The sequence below is a fragment of the Kogia breviceps genome, chromosome 18 (assembly GCF_026419965.1).
Source record: "Kogia breviceps isolate mKogBre1 chromosome 18, mKogBre1 haplotype 1, whole genome shotgun sequence".
NCBI lineage: Eukaryota > Metazoa > Chordata > Mammalia > Artiodactyla > Physeteridae > Kogia > Kogia breviceps.
In genome coordinates this window covers 4,700,610-4,720,615 of record NC_081327.1, presented here as the reverse complement: position 1 = coordinate 4,720,615, position 20,006 = coordinate 4,700,610, and the positions used below count along the sequence as shown (strand labels likewise).

Below are 20,006 nucleotides of genomic sequence, written 5' to 3'. Positions count from 1 at the left end.
ACTGCTGTGGCCTCTCCCGTTGCGGAGCACAGGCTCCGGATGCACAAGCTCAGCGGCCATGGCTCACGGGCCCAGCCGCTCCACGGCATGTGGGATCTTCCCGAACCGGGGCACGAACCCATGTCCCCTGCATCGGCAGGCGGACTCTCAACCACTGTGCCACCAGGGAAGCCCTGTGTGTGCTTTTAATGTGTCCCCAGAGCCGGGAGCTGGGCTTGGGCAATGGTAGTCTGCCCTGCAGAGATGTTTATTATACAAGGTTGGTGTGGTTGAGCTCTTTTCACCCTGCCCTGGGTTCTGTGTGCATTGCTTTCTCTCTGAACCCTCGTATCCTCTCCTCAGTGCCCAGAGGTGCGGCTGAACATCATCTCCAACCTGGACTGCGTAAACGAGGTGATTGGCATCCGGCAGCTGTCCCAGTCCCTCCTTCCCGCCATTGTGGAGCTGGCTGAGGACGCCAAGTGGCGAGTGCGGCTGGCCATCATTGAGTACATGCCTCTGCTGGCTGGACAGCTGGTGAGTGCGGAGGCCTGGTGCCAGACACGCTGCCCTGGCAGAGGTGGACGGTGGAATCTAGTCACAGTGCAGTGTGTCCTGGGCTGTGCCGGTGGGCCTGGGGCCCGTGAGGGCTCAGTGGAAGGTGTGAGGACTGTCCGGGGAGCCGGAGGAAGGTACACAGGAAATAGGGCCTTATAAGATGGATACAATTAAGTGAGAGAGAGGAGAGAAAAAAGCCCCTCAGGTGACACTGAGCAGGGGCCCGGCTGTTTGGGGTGGCTGTGGTTTCCCTGAGGTTTGCTGGAAACTGCCCAGTCTCCCGTGATCCCTTACTTCCTTGTCTTCTGCAGGGTGTGGAGTTCTTTGATGAGAAACTCAACTCCTTGTGCATGGCCTGGCTTGTAGATCATGGTGAGTGCTTCTGCTATCTCTGGGAGGAGATTGGGGCTCCAGGAGGGATGCAGGGCTGGATTGTCTGGGGCAGGTGGGGGAGTGGGGGAGGCTAGAGTCACTCTCCCGTGCTGTCAGATGCTCACGTGGAGCAGCTCCCTTGCTTTTGGGAGCCCCAGAGAAGTGCAGGGGTAGGAGGCGGACATAACAGGTCACCCAGGCGCCGCCTGCTACAGTCGGGAGTCCTCGGGCCACCAAGCAGACAGCCTGGGTTTGAATCCCACCTCCTGGCTGTCGAAGCTGAAGCAAGTCGCTTGCCATCTTTCAGCCCACGCTCGTCCTGTGAAAAATGTTGGGACCTCTCATCCCAGTCTTTCAAGGCTCATTGTTTTCACTGAGACGGGCAAAAATAAAAGTTAACATTGTTCTGTAACAGGCAGGCTCCATGCCACGTACTCAGTACCAAATCACTTGCTTGGGCCAATCGCTTCTCAGAGCCTCAGTGTGCCCGTCTGTATCTTGGAGCTCTTGAGGAGGAACGCGTGGAAAGAAAACCCGACATTTGGCACACAGCAAGCCCTTTCCTTCCCTTGGGGTTTGTCGGTTCGTTTGTGGCCTGGGACCCAGGGCTGCTCGGTAGGCGGTAGCGAGTGTGCCTGTGACTCCGCAGCCGAGTCCGTCCTTCACTCCCGAGTCACCGCCCCGCCCCTCGCCCTTCTGCAGTCTACGCCATCCGCGAGGCGGCCACCAGCAACCTGAAGAAACTGGTGGAGAAGTTTGGGAAGGAGTGGGCCCATGCCACTATCATCCCCAAGGTCTTGGCCATGTCTGGGGACCCCAACTACCTGCACCGCATGACTACGCTCTTCTGCATCAACGTGAGCCTCCCGCCTGTCCCTGGGGTTGGCGAGCACCTAGGAGAGGGGGATGGCGGAGGGTCCTCAGGGGAGAAACCCGGCTGCTGGGGGCCGGGGAAGTGATGGGATCTGGGGTTGCAGGGCTGAGTCCTTGGGGAACTGCAGGCCAGAGGTTGGGGCTCCCCGGTCAGTGTCACAGGGCCTCTGGGGGTGGGGGCCTGCGTTGTGGGAGGCCCAGGACGAGGGAGACTTGGCCTCTCGGAACAGCGATTGCCAAACCTTTCTGAGCACCCTCTTCTTCCCCACAAAATGTGTATGTTTCTATTTATGACATAATGGTTAAAGGTGCAGTTTATAGAATCAGACTTGCTTTTTAATTCTGGCTCTACCATATATTAACTGTATTTAATCACTTAAACCATACACATAACTAGAAGTTAAAGGGTAGCATTTCAAAACTAACATAACTAAGTGTTCTGATCATTTCTTCCCATACCTCGCTTTGGAGACCACTGCACTAAGGAAGGGGTCCCGGGGTCAGGAATCAAGTCCCATCCCAAGAGGATGAAGGGAAGTCTGAGGGTGGGGAGACAGGATGGGACCGTGTGGGCTGGGAGTTTGCAGGGCAGGGAGACGGTGGTGGTAGCGGAAGTGGGAGCTCCAGAGAATAAACCACCGTCAGGGTGGGCGAATCTGGGCTCAGAGCCCCCGCCCCCCGCATCTCAGCTTCACCCTCTGGCCTGACGATCAGCAGGGCGGCCTGCGCAGGAAGGGAGAGAAGTGGGGTCGCCGTGAGCTGTGGGTAGTCAGCCTCTGCTGCTCGCTGGCCTCCAGGTGCTGTCCGAGGTCTGCGGGCAGGACATCACCACCAAGCACATGCTGCCCACAGTGCTGCGCATGGCCGGGGACCCCGTCGCCAACGTCCGCTTCAACGTGGCCAAGTCCCTGCAGAAGATAGGGCCCATCCTGGACAACAGGTGAGGCCTGGGCCCTCCTTCACACAGCAGCGCTGGTCTGGGGCCTCTTAATCTTTAACTTTTAAAGGTAGAGCGTAGGGTTTGAGGCCCAGCACTGCTCTTTGCTTGCTCTGCGACCTCGAGGTCTTAGTTTCTTCAAATGTAGAATGAGAATTCACATGACCTGCCTCACCTAGTGGGAGGGGGGGTGAGAAGGTGGCAGTTCTGTATAATAGCAACAAATCATTGGAAAATAAAATTAACAAATGTGTGTGTGTAATTTACAATTGCACCAAAACCATCAAATATCAAGTAATAAATTTAATGAAAGATGTGTAACACCTCTAGTGAAAACTGTGGCATGTTGCTTTGGGAAATTAAAGAAGACGCACGTAATATTCATGGATGGGGTGGTTCCCCAGACTCATAAGTTTCGCATGATCTCAGTTAACCTGAGCAGGTTCTTTGTTGAAACATTGACAAGTAGATTCTGGAATTAACGTGAACATGCAAAGATCTGGAATGAGCAAGGTGATCCTCAAGAATAACAGAGCTGGAAGACTTACCCTGCCAGATACCCAGACTTAGCTGTGATGCCACAGTAATTAAAAGGTGAGCTGTTGGCACAATAATATTCAGAGAGCTCAGTGGCACAGAATTGAGGGCACAGAAACAGACCCTCGTGTATACCACAGCCGCTGCTACTGCAGTTCGGTGGGGGAAATGGGTCGCTGTGTCAGAATGCCTAAACTGAAACAGCTCAGTGGCGCAAGTGTTGGTGAAGAGCACGCTGGTGTCGGTCCACGGCTGGAACCCTCGTATCTTGCCGGCGCGGCTGTCAATAATAAATGGGCCTAGTCATTGAAAATTGGTAGAGCTGAGTGAAGCTAGTTAGACGTACACCCCATGAGCTGGCGTGTCCTCTCCCGGGTGTATCCTCTCCTGGGTGTATATCCGAGAGAAAGGAGTGCTTGTTTCTAATAAAGGAATGTTCACGGCAACTTTATTCATATTATCCACGAAGTGGAAACAGCACAAGTGCCCATCGACAGTGTAGTGGGTAAGTTGTGGTTTATTCATATGGTAGGAGACTGTATTTAGCAATAAAAAGACTCCTTCCTGCTGTATGCAGCAACCTAGGTGACTCTCGGAGACTCACCTGCGTGAGAAGCCAGGCCCAAGAAAACCTATCCTGGGATTCCATTCATATCAACTTCAAAAATGGATAAAGGGGCATGTGGGTGATGGAAATGAGAATAGTGGTTATGTTGGGGGGTTGGGGGAGCTCTGTCAACTGGAAGGGGACATGTGACACCTGCACCTCTGACTTCTGTCACTGTCCACGACACCACTTCATGCCTTTAGTTTCTCTCTGAAGTCCACCTTCGTTTCCCCAAACAGCTGAGTGTCGGTGCAGATGCATCTCCTGGGCCCCTTACCTGCCTGGGCTCCGGTCGGGCCAAGTCCCTCCGTTTGGCGCTTTCCTCTCCTGTTACTCATCACCGGTTTGGGCTGTGTCTTCCGCCCAGCCCAAGCTCCACGTGGATGAGGATCAGGAGGGTTGGATTTTCCACTGTGTTCATACCTCATACGCAGTAGGCCTCTGTCAATATGTTAAGTGAGGGGAAGGTATCCGATCGCCACGGCTCAGAGACTTACGGGTTCTGGATTCCACGTTTCCGCACCGTCTGGCCTCCCTGTACCTGTTCTGGGCACCGGAGGCCTCCGCCCTGCTTTGTCAGACTTCCAGCCTTCCGAGTAACTGTTTCTCTGGCCCCTGAGACTCTGAATTCAGTTGTGTGTCTGTCTGTGCACGCCGTGTGCCCCCGGCCCCACCTGGCTGACCCCTTGCCCTCCTCCTCTCCTCCCAGCACACTGCAGAGCGAGGTCAAGCCCATCCTGGAGAAGCTGACCCAGGACCAGGACGTGGACGTCAAGTACTTTGCCCAGGAGGCTCTGACTGGTAAGGCATTGAGAACTCCGAGACCCCAGCGGCAGGGTGGTCTGCGAGGATGGCGCTAGGCCTGGGAGCAGCCACTCCAGGCGGGGAGCCACAGGAGCAGCTGTGGGCACAGGGCTGGCTGCTGTCCTGACTCCCAACTGTTCCTGTTCCCCCAGTTCTGTCTCTCGCCTGATGCTGGAAGAGGAGCCAACGCCGGCCTCTGGTGTCCACCCTCCCCCCCAGTCCCTCCCTCAGGGAGACATTGGGGGGCCTTTGGCTGTCACTCCCTGTGCATGGTCTGACCCCAGGCCCCTCCCCCAGCACGGGTCCTCCCCTCCCCAGCCTGGGAATCCGACTTCTCACCGTCCACCTCCCGAGGGGCTGAGGGGAGCGCAGGGTGGGACAGGGCAGAGACCTTGGGAGGAAGGGGCCACCGCCGCCCACGCTGGGGGAGATGTGAGCATCCCAGGTCACTGGCTCCTGCTGCTGTAATGGGGACCCCCTCCGCCATCTACTCCTCCACCTCCCTTCCTTCCCCTCAGTGGTTTCCTTTGTGTCAACTGTGTCGTTTTTATTTTATTCCTTTTTTCCCCCTTTTCACAGAGAAATAAAGGTCTAGAAATAGCTGCTCCTCTGGTCTGAGTCGCCAGCATGGAGAAGAGGGCACCCCCTCAGCGCCGGTCTTGCCCTTCTCTCTGGGGAGGAGCTAATTACCGGGCTCGCACACCCCCGTGTCCCGCGAGCGAGGCGGGTTCTCTGGCAGGCCGACGGCGGTGCAGCTGGCCCGCGGGGTCGCGGGTCCACGAGGTGTCTCTGGCCAGCACAGTCCTGAGGTGCAGTTCAGTTTCACAGACGTCGGCTGAGTATGTGGCGGTTAAGAGCAGGGGCCTTGGAGCCAGACTGCTTGCGTCCAAATCCCAGTTCCTTCACTTAATAGCTGTGTGGCCTTGAGTAGCTTGGCCGGTCTTTCGGAACTCAGATTACAAGCGTGTGTAAGATGGGGGGATAACAGTAGAAGCAGATTGCGGGGCCGGGTGTGAAGACTCAGTGAGTTAGTGCACATACGCTGGGTACTGACTGGTGGGGCATGAGAGGAGTCGGTCAGGGGAGCTGCAACTTGCTGGAGGGCCCCCTGTGGTTGGGAGGCCTCAGGATAGTCAAGGCTGTGACGGAGCAGGCCGGGGACTGTGGCTAGACAGGAGCGACTGTCCCACAACATCTGTCCGCCTGTTGCTGTGCTAAGATAGACACGCTGGTTTTCAGCTGGGCGCGTGACTGCCTGGACTCGAGGCGTTTTCCCAGGGTCTCTGGAGGTTCGGTGCGGCCTTGTGACCAGATTCTGGCCAGTAATATGTGAACAGAGTGGTACGTGCAGCCCTTAGGAGGTGTTCCTAAGCGGGGAGGAGATATGCTCCCCCTCCTGTGCTCTGGAATGTGGAGCAGATGGCCGGAGTGGGAGCAGCCGTCCCAGGCCAGGAAGTGACCTAAGACGTGCAGGCCGAGCAAGGCAGCAGAACAAGATAGGCGGCGGAGCCTGGCTTCCGGATGCTATCGAGACCCACACAAGTTACCGGTCGCCTGGGAGAGTTCAACTGTTTGCGTGACTGTTTGTTTGGGGTTTCATCACTTGCAGGCCACCCGGGTTCTAACTGATGCCGGGGCCCGAGAGCCCCGGAGAGAGGAGCCGCAGACGTAGTGGGTGGCGCGCGTAAGGCTTCGCAGGCCGTGGCGCCCGCGTGCGGTCTGGCTCCGCAGGGCGGGGTGAGGTCGGCGTTGGGCGGCAAGGCGCTTTCCGGGCTCAGTCCTCACGGTACTGCGTCCCTCCTGTTTCGAACCCTGGGGCTGAGGGTGAAAGGGACTCTGTTCCTCCTGTTATCAGCTCACCTTCATTTCCTAAGGGCAGGGCCTGCGGTTTAAGCTCAGTCCCCCCACCCCACCCCCATGTACCTTTCCTGGGTTATAAATATTTGAAGGACCGACGAGTGAAGAATGCGTGAGGTGGGGAGGCAGGCCGTGTAATAATCACTTGCAGCACACGATGTTGAATGTTCAGGCTCAGTCGTCGACCTGCCAGTAATTGTTGGAGGAACGTTCAGACGAGTGACTGGTGTCCCACTTAACGTTTACTGCATGACCACCCGACCCCCCCAAACTCAGTGACTTAAAACAACGAAAGGTGTTATTCCTCACAATGCTGTGGCCGGGGCTGGGCTCGGTTGGGAGGTTCTGCTGCGTGTGGTGTCTACTGGGGCTGCGAAGTTCGGGGCGACTTCTTCATTGCCCAAACCCCGGTGGGTGCTTCTACCTTCCAGGAGAAAGCTGCGGTGGCCTTCGGCTTGCTCCGAAATACTCTGTACGCCCCGCAGTCAGCCTCCCCTCTCTATGCTGTTGATGCGCCCTCACGTCAGCAGCGGAGCTAAGATGTCTCGGACCACACGTGGTAGGACTGTTAACATTGGCGGCCTCCTGTGGAGCACACCCCAGAGCTCGCGTCTTGAGCGGTCCCCTCCCACGCTGGCTCTGGGCTTGGCCACGTGACTGCTTTTGGCGGAGGAGTGACAGCATCAGAATTCAAGGGGGGGAGACTTGAGGCTAAGGGATCCAAGAGGATTCTGGTCTAGGTGAGCTGGAGCAGGTGGAGTCGGGGAGATGGCAGGTAACGAGGGTAACAGGAGGATTCCCAAGGAGACAGACGGGACTTGGTGGCACATGCGTTAGGGGAGTAAAGGGACGGTTGCAGTCACCTTGGCACCCAGGATTCAGATCTTCCCAGTCTTGCCACCCACCACTCCCTGGCAGACATTCTTGGCTCCTGCAAACCCACACACGCTTCAGCATCTCCAACCTTTTGCCTGTAACATGAACCTCTACCTGGAAAGCTTTCCCTCCTCCTCCCTCATCAGGGAAGCAAGTAATTCAGTATGGAGAGTGGGGAAGTGAGACGGAGTTACCCAGGGAGCGTGGAGGAGTAGGTAGGGGCCAGATCCCGAGGAGCCTCTAAATAGCAGGGTGCAGGGCTTGAACTTGGCCCTGAGGGACGGGGTCCAGTAAGACTTGGGGAGATCCTTCTGGGGTCAAACAAGGCCAGGAGGCCAGGGAAGAGGCTGGGATGGTGGTCCTGGAGGGTGAGGACCTCAGCTGGGCTGCGGTTGAAGACAGAGGGCAGAGGGATTGAGGAGGTGGACCTGATGCCGCTTCTCCTTTTCAAACCCACAAGAAATTACACAAGGAGCAGCCAGAAGGAAGGCCCGGTCTCTCTGTTGTCCTTGGTTCTCATCAGAATATCTGAAGTCTTAGCGCATACCTGTCATCGGCCCTCCTGTGTGGAGGAAATCCCCTCTCCAGCCACCCCCTTCAGTTCTTCCCTGTCCAGCCGTGTTTCCCAGATGGGGGAACAGACCCAGAGTGTGTTGGGTGTGTGACGTGGGCCCTTACGGACCGACCAGACCAGAACTCCGCAAATCTCCCAGAAGGAAGAAAATGCCTTGATTTCCTCTTGTAGCTTGAGATCCTCTTCAGCCAAAGAAGGAAGCTGGCCTAACGAGCTAGACGAGGAGGGACACGGCATGGCTGGCTTAGTAGCGCTCCAGGAATCCGGGTCCTGATCTCTTAGCCATGATGCATGTTGTGGAAATCCTTTTTAATGAGTCGGGGGGCAAAACCTGATCTGACCCGAACTGCTCTAGTGACAAAAGCTGACTTAGACTGTTATGTAGAGTTTTATCCCTTTTCTATGGAATATAAAGCACAGCAGAAATGTCCTTGTGTTTGGAATATATGGAATATACTGAATTAATAATCAAAGAAATCATCCTCAAAGAGAAGCCCAGACCCAGACGGCTTTACTGAATTCTACCAAAACATTTAAATAATTAATACCCGTTCTCCACAAACTCTTGCAAAAAATAGAAGGGGAGGAAACACTTTCCAGCTTATTCTGAGGCCAGTATTGCCCTGATACCTAAAAGCAGACAAAAACACCAAATGAAAAGAGATCTACTAGACCATTATCTCTTAAGAACATAGATGCAAAAATGCTCAAAAATACTGACAACCTGAATCCAGCAACACATTAAAAAAAAATTATACACCATGACCAAATGGAACTTATCCCAAGCATTCAAGGTTTAACATCAGAAAAGTCAACGTAGTAATACACCATTAGTAGAATGAAACGCAAAACCACATAATCATCTCAGTTGATGCCGAAAGAGCATTTGACAAAATCCAACCTTTTTGCAATAAAAACACTCAACAAACTAGGAATAGAGGGGAACCTCCTTAACATGATAAAAGATGTCTCCCAAACCCCACAGCTAACGTGATACTTAACGGTGAAAGACTGGTGCTTTCCACATAAGATCAGGAACAAGACACTCCTGTCCCTTCTACTCAACATTGTACTGGAAGTTCTAGCCAGAATATTTAGTCAAGAAGAAGCAAAGGCTTGCAGATTGGAAAGGAAGAAGTGAAACTGTTTGCAGATGGCATGATCTTATATATAGGAAATCCTAAGGAGTCCACTAAAAAAAAAAAAAAAAATTGAGCTAGTAAACATGTTTAGCAAGATGGCAGGATACAAGAGCACAAAAATCAGTTGTATTATTGCAGGCAATAACACGTGTTTGGTGAGGATGTGGAGATAATTGGAGCCCTCGTGCACTGCTGTTGAGAATGTAAAATGGTGGACCCACTTTGGAAGACGTTACCAAGCAGTTCCACTGCTAGGTACATACCCGAGAGAATTGAAAACATGGCCACGTAAGAGCTTGTACATGAATGCCGCTAACAGCGTTGTTCACAAGAGCCAAAACGTGGAACCCGCTCAGGTGTTTATCAGCTGCTGAACGGACAAATAAAATGTGGTGTATCCATATAATGGATACTACTTGGCTGTAAAAATGACCGATGTACTGACATGTGCTACAACGTGGGTGAACCTGGAAAAAAAACCATTTTGCTAAGCAAAAGGAGCCAGACACCAACGGCCATAATATTGTGAGCTTTCAGTTACATGAAATGTCCAGATAGGCAGATCTATAGAGACAAAGTAGATAAGTGGCTGAGGTTGAGGGGTCGGGGTAGGGGGTGGTGGGCAATGGAAAGTGACTCCTTAATGGGTATCAGGCTTCTTTGGGGGGTGATGAAACGTCCTAGAACTAGTGGAGATGGTTTCACAACTTTGTAAATATACTAAAACCCATGTAATTGTACACTGTAAGAGAGTAAATTTGACGATACATGAATTACATCTCAATGAAGAACAGTCACCACTAAGCCCTATCTGGCTACCCCGGTCTAGGTAAGTAGGTTTGTAAGAATAAAACAATTTTCTTCTGTCCTCTCCACAAAGTTATTTATACTCCAGTTGGCCCTCTGCACCCTCGGGTTGAAGATATCCGGGGGTGGGGGGAAATTCCAGAAAGTTTCAAACGCCAAAACTTGAACTCGCCGCAAGCTGGCAACTATTTACATAGCGTTTACATTGCAGTAGGTATTATAAATAATCTAGAGGTGATTTAAAGTATACAAGAGGGTGTGCGTTATGTGCAATTACTATGGCATTTTATATGAGGGGCTTGAGCATACGTGGATTTTGGTATCCATGGGGGGTTCTGGGGTTTACCCACGTATACCAAGGGATGACTTTTTTTCAGGTGCTGTTTAGAAGAGGACTTTCCTTATATTTGCTATCGATTTCTATCTTCTTTGCACTATAGTTAGAGAATATGTTTGATACTTTTAAAATTCTTTGATAACAGCTGAGGCTTAGGGGCCTAGTATATGGTCAAGTGTTGTAACTCTCTTTGTGTCATTGAGTAGAGTCAGCAGATGTGAGCAACATTCTGCAAGGTCCAAAAGACCAAGTTTATTGTTTGCGGTAGGCAGATCTGCTATTCATTTCTAAATTTAGCTTTTAACAAATTAATACTAAGAAAATCGCTAAACTCCCACTTTTAATTGTAGAATTGCCTGCTCTATTTTGTAAATTTTTGCTTTATGTATTTTGAAGCCATGTTTATAGAGGCATTTTAAAATGAAGACTTTATATTTTGGTGAATTCAGTCTTTTATCATTATGAGATTACTTCTTTACATCGAGCAGGACCTTTTCATGCCAAGTCTTTTTTCTCTGATACTAATATAGATCCATCAGCTTTCTTTTGATTAGTATTTGCACGGTATGCTTTTCCCATCCTTTTGTTTTCAAACTTTCTGCAGCCTTAGGTTTTATATATGGCGATCGTAAATGGCATATTTTTAGAAAATCCAGTCTGACTATCTTTGTTAACTGATATTTAGTTCCAATTATATTTAATGTACTTAACTAATATATCTGCGCCTAAATCTGCCACCTCCCTTGATGCTTTCTATTTCTCCTACCCTTCTGTTTTTCTTTTTCTCATTGCCTGTTTGTGGATTGACTTAGGATTTATTTTACCAATTCTTTTCTCCCCTCTTCCTGGTTTGGAATCCACAGACTCTGTTTTTCTTCTTTTAGTGGTTCCGCTAGGACAGTGTTTCCCCACCTGAGTACTGTCGTTAGTTTCAGCCTGATAATTTCTTGCAGGGGCTGTGCTGTAGTAAGTTTATCGGCATCCCGAGCTTCCACTAGTTAGCAGTGACACCTCCCACCTCCTCCATGGCCAGAAATGTCTCCAACGTGGCATATATGCACTAGGAGGCAAAACCCCTCCCAGCTGAGACCGCTGCCCTAGGAATTAGCACACGCATAACCAACATATCAAAGTCTAACAATCAAAACCTTTATCCTCCTTGTGTTAATACAAGAACCTTAGAATCTTTTTTTTTTTAAAGTAAATTTATTTTTATTATTGGTTGTGTTGGGTCTTCGTTGCTGCACGTGGGCTCTCTCTAGTTGTGGCAAGTGGGGGCTACTCTGTTGTGGAGCATGGGCTCTAGGCGCGCGGGCTTCAGTAGTTGTGGCACATGGGCTCAGTAGTTGTGGCTCGCAGGCTCTAGAACGCAGGCTCAGTAGTTGTGGCGCACGGGCTTAGTTGCTCCGCGGCATGTGGGATCTTCCCGGACCAGGGCTCGAACCCGTGTCCCCTGCACTGGCAGGTGGATTCTTAACCCCTGTGCGGTCAGAGAAGCCCAGAACCTTAGACTCTTGATACTCAGAATGCGGAATGGACCAACAGCCTTGACATCCCCTGGGAACTTGTTAGAAATGCAGAATGTTGGATCACAACCCAGATCTGTTTGATTTTATATTTATGGTACTTCTTTTGTCTTTTATGCTGAAAATCTTAGTTTTTAATTACGTTGACATAATCATTTATTTGTTTTATTCACATTGCAGGATATGTATGTAATTATAATTACATTTTAGGATATTTGGAAACATTTAATTATATAAAATATATAAGTATCATAGAGTATGTTATATAATTACACATTCCGTATATCAGGAAGGCACATAAAATATTTGTAATAGTTGCAAAATGACTAACAGATTTACTAATAGTCTACTGAGTATAGCTTAACGTTTCTTTTTATTTATTTATTTATTTTTTTTAGCCTAACGTTTCTTTATGGCTCTTCTTTTTGTTTTTGTTTTTTTTTTTGAAGAAATTTCCCACTCAGTGTGACCTGAGGTCAGTCGCACGGCCCTTCTAATCCACCCACTCTCATTTGTTGAGAAGTGCCTCAGCCGTGGAGTACGTGGAAAAGGTCACTGGCCCTGGGGTCCCGTCCTCTGAGTTCTCCAGTCCTGTCTTTTCCACCTAGAGGGTGACTTGGCTTTTATGAACTTCAAGTTGGGAGAATCAAATAAAATGATGAACGTGTGATATTCAGTGTATTGTTACGAGCAGCACTTCCAGGCCGCAGGCTTTGCTTGCTCTGTAAGCCGACCCTTTCTGTAAGAGCTGATGTTTGCTGCTCCAAGTCCTGGATCCCGTCAGAGTGAAGAGACCGGGGTGGAGCCGGAATGAGCTACATGGCCCTAATTTCTCGTCCGCCTGCAGGCTTGAATCAGCAGTGGTGCATCACTTGTCTCCAGCGGCCTCTTCCCCAACCCCATTCATGAGAACCCCCCACCCCAAAGTAACATTGTCTCCCTTTTTGATGACTCTGCTTCTTCGGCTGGATTTTTTTTTTTTTTTTTTTTTTTTTTTTTAACCACCAGCTTCTCCATTCAGCCCTTCAAATGCTTCGACCTAGATGACCTGGAAGTGGATGAGTTTGAGGAGCCATTTGGTACCTTTGGCTGCTTTAACTTCAGTAGTCTGAGTAGAGGTCCTAGCAGAGCCCTAGAATTACTGTGTTCTCCTGAGGTCAGCCTGCGGTGCATGAAATGCACGTGTCTCCCCGGAGGAGAATTACCATGGCTGCCCAAGCAGGTAAGGGCCACAAGGGGGCGCTTTGTTCCTGATGTGCAAACTGTTCACCAGAAGGGCAAGGTTCTGAATATTGTCATCAAGCATGGATGGAAGGAAGGCACCGGGTTCATCTCTCCAAATGGGTGATGACAGGCCTGGAAACATCTGTCAGACGTCTTTGGGCTTAAAGACAAGTTCCGTGCACGTTTCTGCAGGGATGCATCCTTGTGGCCTAGAGTTCATCCCTGAGCCACAAGGACCTGGGACCTGGATCTGTTTGTGTGTATGGATGGGTGGTGAAGATGAAGATGATGGGGGTGTTTTCATTCACTCCCACCAGGCTGGCTCTTTTCCCCCTTCATTCATGTCCTACTCATTCTGTCTCGGCTGCTTTCTTACTCTCTGCCTCATTTTCACTACGGCACCATGTGGTTACCTCATGAACACTCCCACCATTACTGGAGGATTTCTTTACACTGCAAGGAAGTCATCAAGACAGACGTGTGGGCTTCCCTGGTGGCGCAGTGGTTGAGAGTCCGCCTGCCAATGCAGGGGACGCGGGTTCGTGCCCCGGTCCGGGAGGATCCCGCGTGCCGTGGAGCGGCTGGGCCCGTGAGCCATGGCCGCCGAGCCTGCGCGTCCGGAGCCTGTGCTCCGCAATGGGAGAGGCCACAACAGTGAGAGGCCCGCGTACCACAAAAAAAAAAAAAAAAAAAAAAAAAAAAGACGTGTAATCTCCATAGGGAGGGTCTCCTATTTCCCATAGTGCCACTGAGGGCGAGGTGTCAGTGTCACGTTCATTTTGTTTCCAGATGGAGTAACATCGTAAGACCATGACATGTTTCTAGGCCTTACCTGCTCTTCCCAGGATCCATATATTAAAAAAAAAAAAAAAAAATCTCCAAATAGATACCTCCACTCAGTACCCTTCCAGAATTACTTCTGTTGGACACTGATTATATTTTCTAAACTGCAACAACAACAATGCCACTGATTCTAGGGAAATGTTCCTGCCCCTGAATGTCTTTGGAGTGGTGCTGCCTTGTAAAGGGAGGCAATGGGGAGAACTTGCCCAAGTCAGGGGTCAGTTTCTGTGTCCCTAGCTTGGAAGCCATTTCCATCCAATGGCTGGAGAGAGAGAGTAGTTGAGTGCTGCTCGAAAGCATGAAAAGATTTCTTGCCCGAGCCTGCAAATAGCATGTCTTCTTTCCCTTCCAGTTTTTTAAGGCCTGTCCTCTGCTCGCTCTTCTGGCCAGTGTTCAACAGTAAAATAGCTGGGGCTACTACAGACATACTCGTGCCTCATTGCCCTTCTCACGGAACTGTTTGCCCAGCCTCTAGGTTGAGATATTAAGGGAAGGGCAGTAACGTCTCAACACTTTTCATCTGGGGCAGGGAGCTGAACAAGGCCCACACCAGGGTCCCTAATAGCTCCCCTGCTTCCGCACACTTGGAGCTGGAAGGTCTGTTTTTCCTAATACTCTAGAGGATATACACAGGGTAGAGGAACAGCAGAATGGGAACAGCTCTTCGTTTTCATTAAGGCTAAACTACAGGGCGGGGAGTAGAGTCCAGCTCCTCAGCCTCCATTGGGAAAGTAAGGAACTCTTGCGGGCAGGGGGCCGCTACTCACTACGAAGAGTATCGGGGTCACGTGTTTCTCTCCGTGCATCGGAAATCAGAGTCTAGCCAACTCAAACTTCTAGTTTCCGATTTTGTGGCGTGTGGAGCTGCTTTTCTTTTACCCTCCTGGAGGCCTGTAACCCCACTCACCCACAGGTATGTGATGTTTAAAACATTGAGGGAGAAGGGCTGCTTGAGCCAGGTCCTGGGGTTGGGTCTTTATTAGATTTTCTCGTTTGAACAAGTCCCTGGAGATTTTGTCATTTGAACAAGTCCCTGGGGTTTGTTTTTTTTTTTTTCCAATTTTTAAAATTGCAGCAAAAATACTTATAGAATTTACCATCTTAACCATTAAAAATTGTACAGATCAGTGGTATTAAATACACCCGTAATGTTGTGCAGCCATCACCACCATTCAGCTCTGTAACTCATCTCATCTTGTAAAACTGAAACTCTATACCGATTAAACAATAACTCCTCATTTCCCCCTTTTCCCCGGTCCCTGGAAACCACCACTCATACTTTGTCTCCTATGATTTTGACTACTATAAGTATCTCACATAGTGGAATCATACAGTATTTGTCCTTTTGTGACTGGTTTATTTCACTTAGCATAATGCCCTTGTTAACCTAAAACAGCCAGTATTTTACCAGCAAAATGGGTTTATGCAGGAGCTGCAAAGAATTACAATTTGGGACATGCACCTGTGAGGAAACGTGTGAAGTCCAGTAAAGCAAAGAAGAGGAAAATTTTATAGAGGAGAAAGAGCAGTTGGGAGGGGCTGTTATAAAAAAAAAAAATCCATTGGCGGAAACTGGGAGTTCAAAGTACGGTGGCTTTTCATTGAGTTGTGACAGTCTCTTATTGGCTGAACTGTTGCTAGGCAATGAGGAGATCTTACTTCCTCTTGATGGTGGTAGTAAAGTAGCGTCACTTCCTGCCAGAGATGCAAGGTAACATCTCTTCCTGCTGGAATCTGTATTGAGATCCAGTGGTACGCGGGTGAGAGCTCCCCCGTGCTGGTCTCCCGACACCGTCTTGGTGAGGGTTCTCTTTATTAATGTTCACATCCTCAAGATACATGTTGTATTATATCGCAGAATTTCTTTTAAGACTGAATAATATTGCACTTTATGTATATACCACACTTCTCTGTTCATCTGTTGATGGACAGTTGGGTTGCTTCCATGTTTTAGCTATCAAATATCTCTTTGAGACCTTGCTTTCAATTCTTTTGTATAAGTACCCAGAAGTGGAATTGCTGGATCATATTGTAATTTTATATTTAATTTTCTGAGGAGCTGCCATCCTGTTTTCCAGCGGCTGTGCCATCTTACATTCCTACCAACAGTGCACAGGGTTCCAGTTTCTCCACATTCTTGCCATCACGTATTGTTTTCTATTAGTTTGATAGTAGCCATCCTAATGGCTCTAAGATAGTATTTCATTGTAGTTTTGATGTTGATTTGTGCAGACATTTTCTATAATGAGTGATTTATCATATTCTTCCTTTTACTTGTGTCTCTTTGAATATACTCCTCAGGTATTTTGTCTCATTCCATTTCTCTACCAATACTTTAACTGGTGGTTCAGTTCAGTGGTCTGAAGATTAGGAAAGTACTTGTTTCAGGGAGAGAAACATCTCAGGGAAGTGAAGAATCTAGAGGAGCACACATCCTTTATGCCAGTCTTTATTTGTGTGACTTAAGAATTTCCAACTCTCCTCCACGTGAGACCCCGTCTACCCTCAGGGATCATGGAAAAGAAGATGCCTCTTGAAAACACTCCAGTTGTTTCCTAAGGGGGCTAACTAGAAACTTGTAATTGTTTTTAGTAATTAACAACTGAGAGGGAAGTTTTCAGAAATGTTCCCAGATCCCAAGCCTACACTCCCTTTGCTGCTGCAGGTGAAATGATTATTGCAGTTCTGATGGGAGGGGTGGGGAGGACACAGAATCTCAAACCCATATATCAGGCTCTGGCTAGCTCCCTCCCACACAGGTACTGGCTATAAAAACCGTCACTCCTGGGGCTTCCCTGGTGGCGCAGTGGTTGAGGGTCCGCCTGCCGATGCGGGGGACGCGGGTTCGTGCCCCGGTCCGGGAGGATCCCACGTGCCGCGGAGCGGCTGGGCCCGTGAGCCATGGCCGCTGGGCCTGCGTGTCCGGGGCCTGTGCTCCGCAGCGGGAGGGGCCGCAGCAGTGGGAGGCCCGCATACAGCAAAAAAAACAAAAAACAAAAAACCGTCACTCCAAGCCCATTGTCCTGGCAGCAGGAAGGAGTCGGGTAAGGATGTCCTGTTTCATTCTGAGCAGCAGAGTCTGTAAGAGAAAGGCAGATCAAGAGTCTGGGTAAGAGATCATATCAGAAAAAGGCAGTCTTCTGTTGTAGTAACCTGATTCGGTGCCAGCACCGTGCAGAAAGGTGGAATAAGTCTGAGGCATGAGCTGAGCTAGTAAAGAGAGATGGGGTCCTGGAATCTACACCAACCTCTAAAGACTCCTCGTGCAATTTAATGTAAACCTCTGACAGTGATCGTTGTTACTCATTCCAAGTTATAACAAAACCTGCTCTTTAAGGGGCTTAAAAATATTTGTATTTTAAGTTGTAAAATCAATCTGCTGTTGAGTCTACCTTATAGGAATCAGGATGACTAGAGGTGTACCAATAATTCCTCCAGGTTTGCAATAAAGAGTATGATGAATCTGCAAGAATCATCCAGTTCTGTGCAGAAAGTGTATGCAAATGGAAATGGCTTGAATAGAAAGGTTTTTTTCTAACTCTGGATGTCTGATGCAGTTAATGGAGACGGTAACTCTGTCTCAACCGAAGACCTCCGTAGTGTGTTGGTTATGGCAAGGTTATCATCGCTCTTACGTTTACAGAACAGTTGACATGATAATGATGAGTTAAAGGCGGCAGCTGGCAGCCTCATATCATGTTGTTTCCATTGGTTTAAAAAATACGCTGTTACTATCAATCTAAAAATCCAGTCTTTGAATTTATAAAATGCACAAGGATACATGCCTTGCAGATGCTGTTTTGCATATATGTCTCGTATGCCAGTATCATTCACAAATCTTTTTTCTTTGCTAGTCTTTTCACTTAACTCTGAAATTAACAAATAGATAAGTATATGAACTGAAAATAATAATAATGTAGTTTTGGCCTTTGCTCTTTTATCATGTATTAGTGTTTTATGTCCCAAAGTTTATGGCATTACATGTGCTTATTCAACAATTCCTGTGATACGTGCCATTATACCTGCTTTTCTGACATAAAAATAATGGAGTCTGGGACTTCCGTGGTGGCGCAGTGGTTAAGAATCTGCCTGCCAATGCAGGGGACACGGGTTCAAGCCCTGGTCCGGGAAGATCCCACATGCCGTGGAGCAACTAAGCCCGTGCGCCACAACTACTGAGCCTGCGCTCTAGAGCCCTCAAGCCACAACTACTACTGAAGCCCGCGCGCCTAGAGCCTGTGCTCCGCAGCAAGAGAAGCCACCGCAATGAGAAGCCCGCGCACCGCAACGAAGAGTAGCCCCCGCTCGCTGCAACTAGAGAAAGCCCGGGCACAGCAACGAAGACCCCAGTGCAACCAAAAATAAATAAATAAATAAAAGACTCCACCAACTTTAAAATAAATAAATAAATAAAGGAGTCTTCCTGTTGCTGTCCTAATACCGAGCCATTCTCACCTTCATGACATTACCTTGTCCTGGAGCAGGTTCCTGCAATATTCTGCTGTGTGCAGGGCATTTACATGTATTATGACACCTAAAGCTTCATTCACAATACGTAGTGCCCTACAAAATAAAACTTTCCAAGAATGGAATCTTGTTATAATGAAAATATAAAATACCACCAGTCTAAAATCAAATAAGTTGTGAAACCAAAACTATAAATATAGACCTGGATTATTATTTGAGTAGAACTAACTGGCTTTTTGGCAGAGAATGGTGGCTCGCTGCACTATCTTTACCAGCCTAATGGGTCTCAAGTCTTCACTGCCCTACGCAGCAGATTTCAGCAAACACGTAACCTCTCTGTGTTACCCTTCCCTGTGAAGTTGAAGTCACGGAAATCCCGGGCTCATGGATTTGTGAAGAATGAAGTGATCATGTGCAGTGCCTTCCACGAGGAATTTTATATGTAAGTGCTCTTTAAAATTTATACATACAACCCTTTTAAGGCTGCAAGTAACAGAAAAACATGAAGTAAATTTTTCTAACTGGGAGCTAACGGTAAGTGCAGAATATTCGATTTCAGCTGACATGATTCATGCAGCCTGTGCCGCGTATTCCCGGGCAGGACATTTAAACTCACAAGACAAGTATCAGTGACTGTGAACTGAGAGGATGGCCAGCAGCGATTTGACAACGGATGTGATCTTCTTAGCACAGACTGTGGTTGGAATCCTGGAGAATTTCTCACTTCTTTGCCATTATATCATCCTTTCCCTCACTGGCTACAGGTTAGGGTCCACAGATTTCATCCTCAATTAAGCACCTGATTGTAGCTAACTTCTTGGTCCCCATCTACATCTAAAGGGGTCCACCAGACAATTCTTCCCCCTTTGGGTGGAAACATATACCCAGCGATTTTGGATGCAGACTTCTTTCTTCACGGAGTGGGGAGGGAGTGTCCACTGGTAGCATCTGCCTCTTGAGTGTCTTTCAGGCCATCACGGTCAGTCCCAGGAACTCCAGGTGGGCAGAGCTTAAAGTAAAAGCTCCCAAGTACATTGTTCCCTCTAATTTCCTGTGTTGGATGCTCCAAATGCTGGTAAATGTTGTTTTTCCTATCGATATAACTAGCAAATGGAGCAACAAAAACATCACAAATGGAAAGGATTTTTGATACTGTTCTGCTGTTCATCAGGACAAAACCAGACAGGCATTGTTTGGAGCGTTGCTATTATTCCTCGATGTTTTCTGTTTAGGGCTCATGCTCTGGGCCAAGTGGCTCCATGGTTTTCATCCTGTACAGGCATAGGCAGCAGATCCAACACATTTGTAGGACCAACGCCTCCCCCAGGTCTTCCCCGCTTGAGTCCAGAGCTGCCAAAACCATTCTTCTCCTGGTGAGCACCGTTGTCTACTTTTATACCCTTTCCTCCATCTTTCAACTTCTTTTGTCTCTTTTTGATCATCCTCGCTGGCTCCTTGTGGACATCACTGTAATCACTGCTGCGTGCTTCCCAGCTGTCAGCCCCTGTCTGCTCAGGAGCCATGACTCCAGTGTACACAGGCTCTACTTTGCCTGGTTGAGGAATACAAAATCCCCTACTGTTAGGAGCAATATGTAAATTGTGTGTATTTTCACAGTGCACAGTTGCCAATTCCTTCCTTCCTTCCTCCACCCTCAGTGTCCAAAGGAAAGTTTTGAACTGGAAG

General features: G+C 48.9%; 1 protein-coding gene and 1 pseudogene across 1 annotated transcript in view; both read left to right on the top strand.

Annotated features, from left to right (window-relative positions):
- Positions 1–5,267, top strand: part of PPP2R1A (protein phosphatase 2 scaffold subunit Aalpha) — a 31,755-nt gene extending 26,488 nt beyond the window's left edge. The window contains exons 10-15 of the mRNA XM_059044116.2: positions 343–516; positions 849–909; positions 1,612–1,766; positions 2,580–2,722; positions 4,573–4,664; positions 4,820–5,267. Of these exons, the coding sequence (XP_058900099.1) occupies positions 343–516; positions 849–909; positions 1,612–1,766; positions 2,580–2,722; positions 4,573–4,664; positions 4,820–4,836 (642 nt within the window). The 3' untranslated portion in view covers positions 4,837–5,267. The remainder of the gene's footprint in view (positions 1–342; positions 517–848; positions 910–1,611; positions 1,767–2,579; positions 2,723–4,572; positions 4,665–4,819) is intronic.
- A 13,701-nt stretch (positions 5,268–18,968) lies between these two features.
- Positions 18,969–19,850, top strand: LOC131744590 (vomeronasal type-1 receptor 2-like; annotated as a pseudogene).
- Positions 19,851–20,006: the final 156 nt, after the last annotated feature.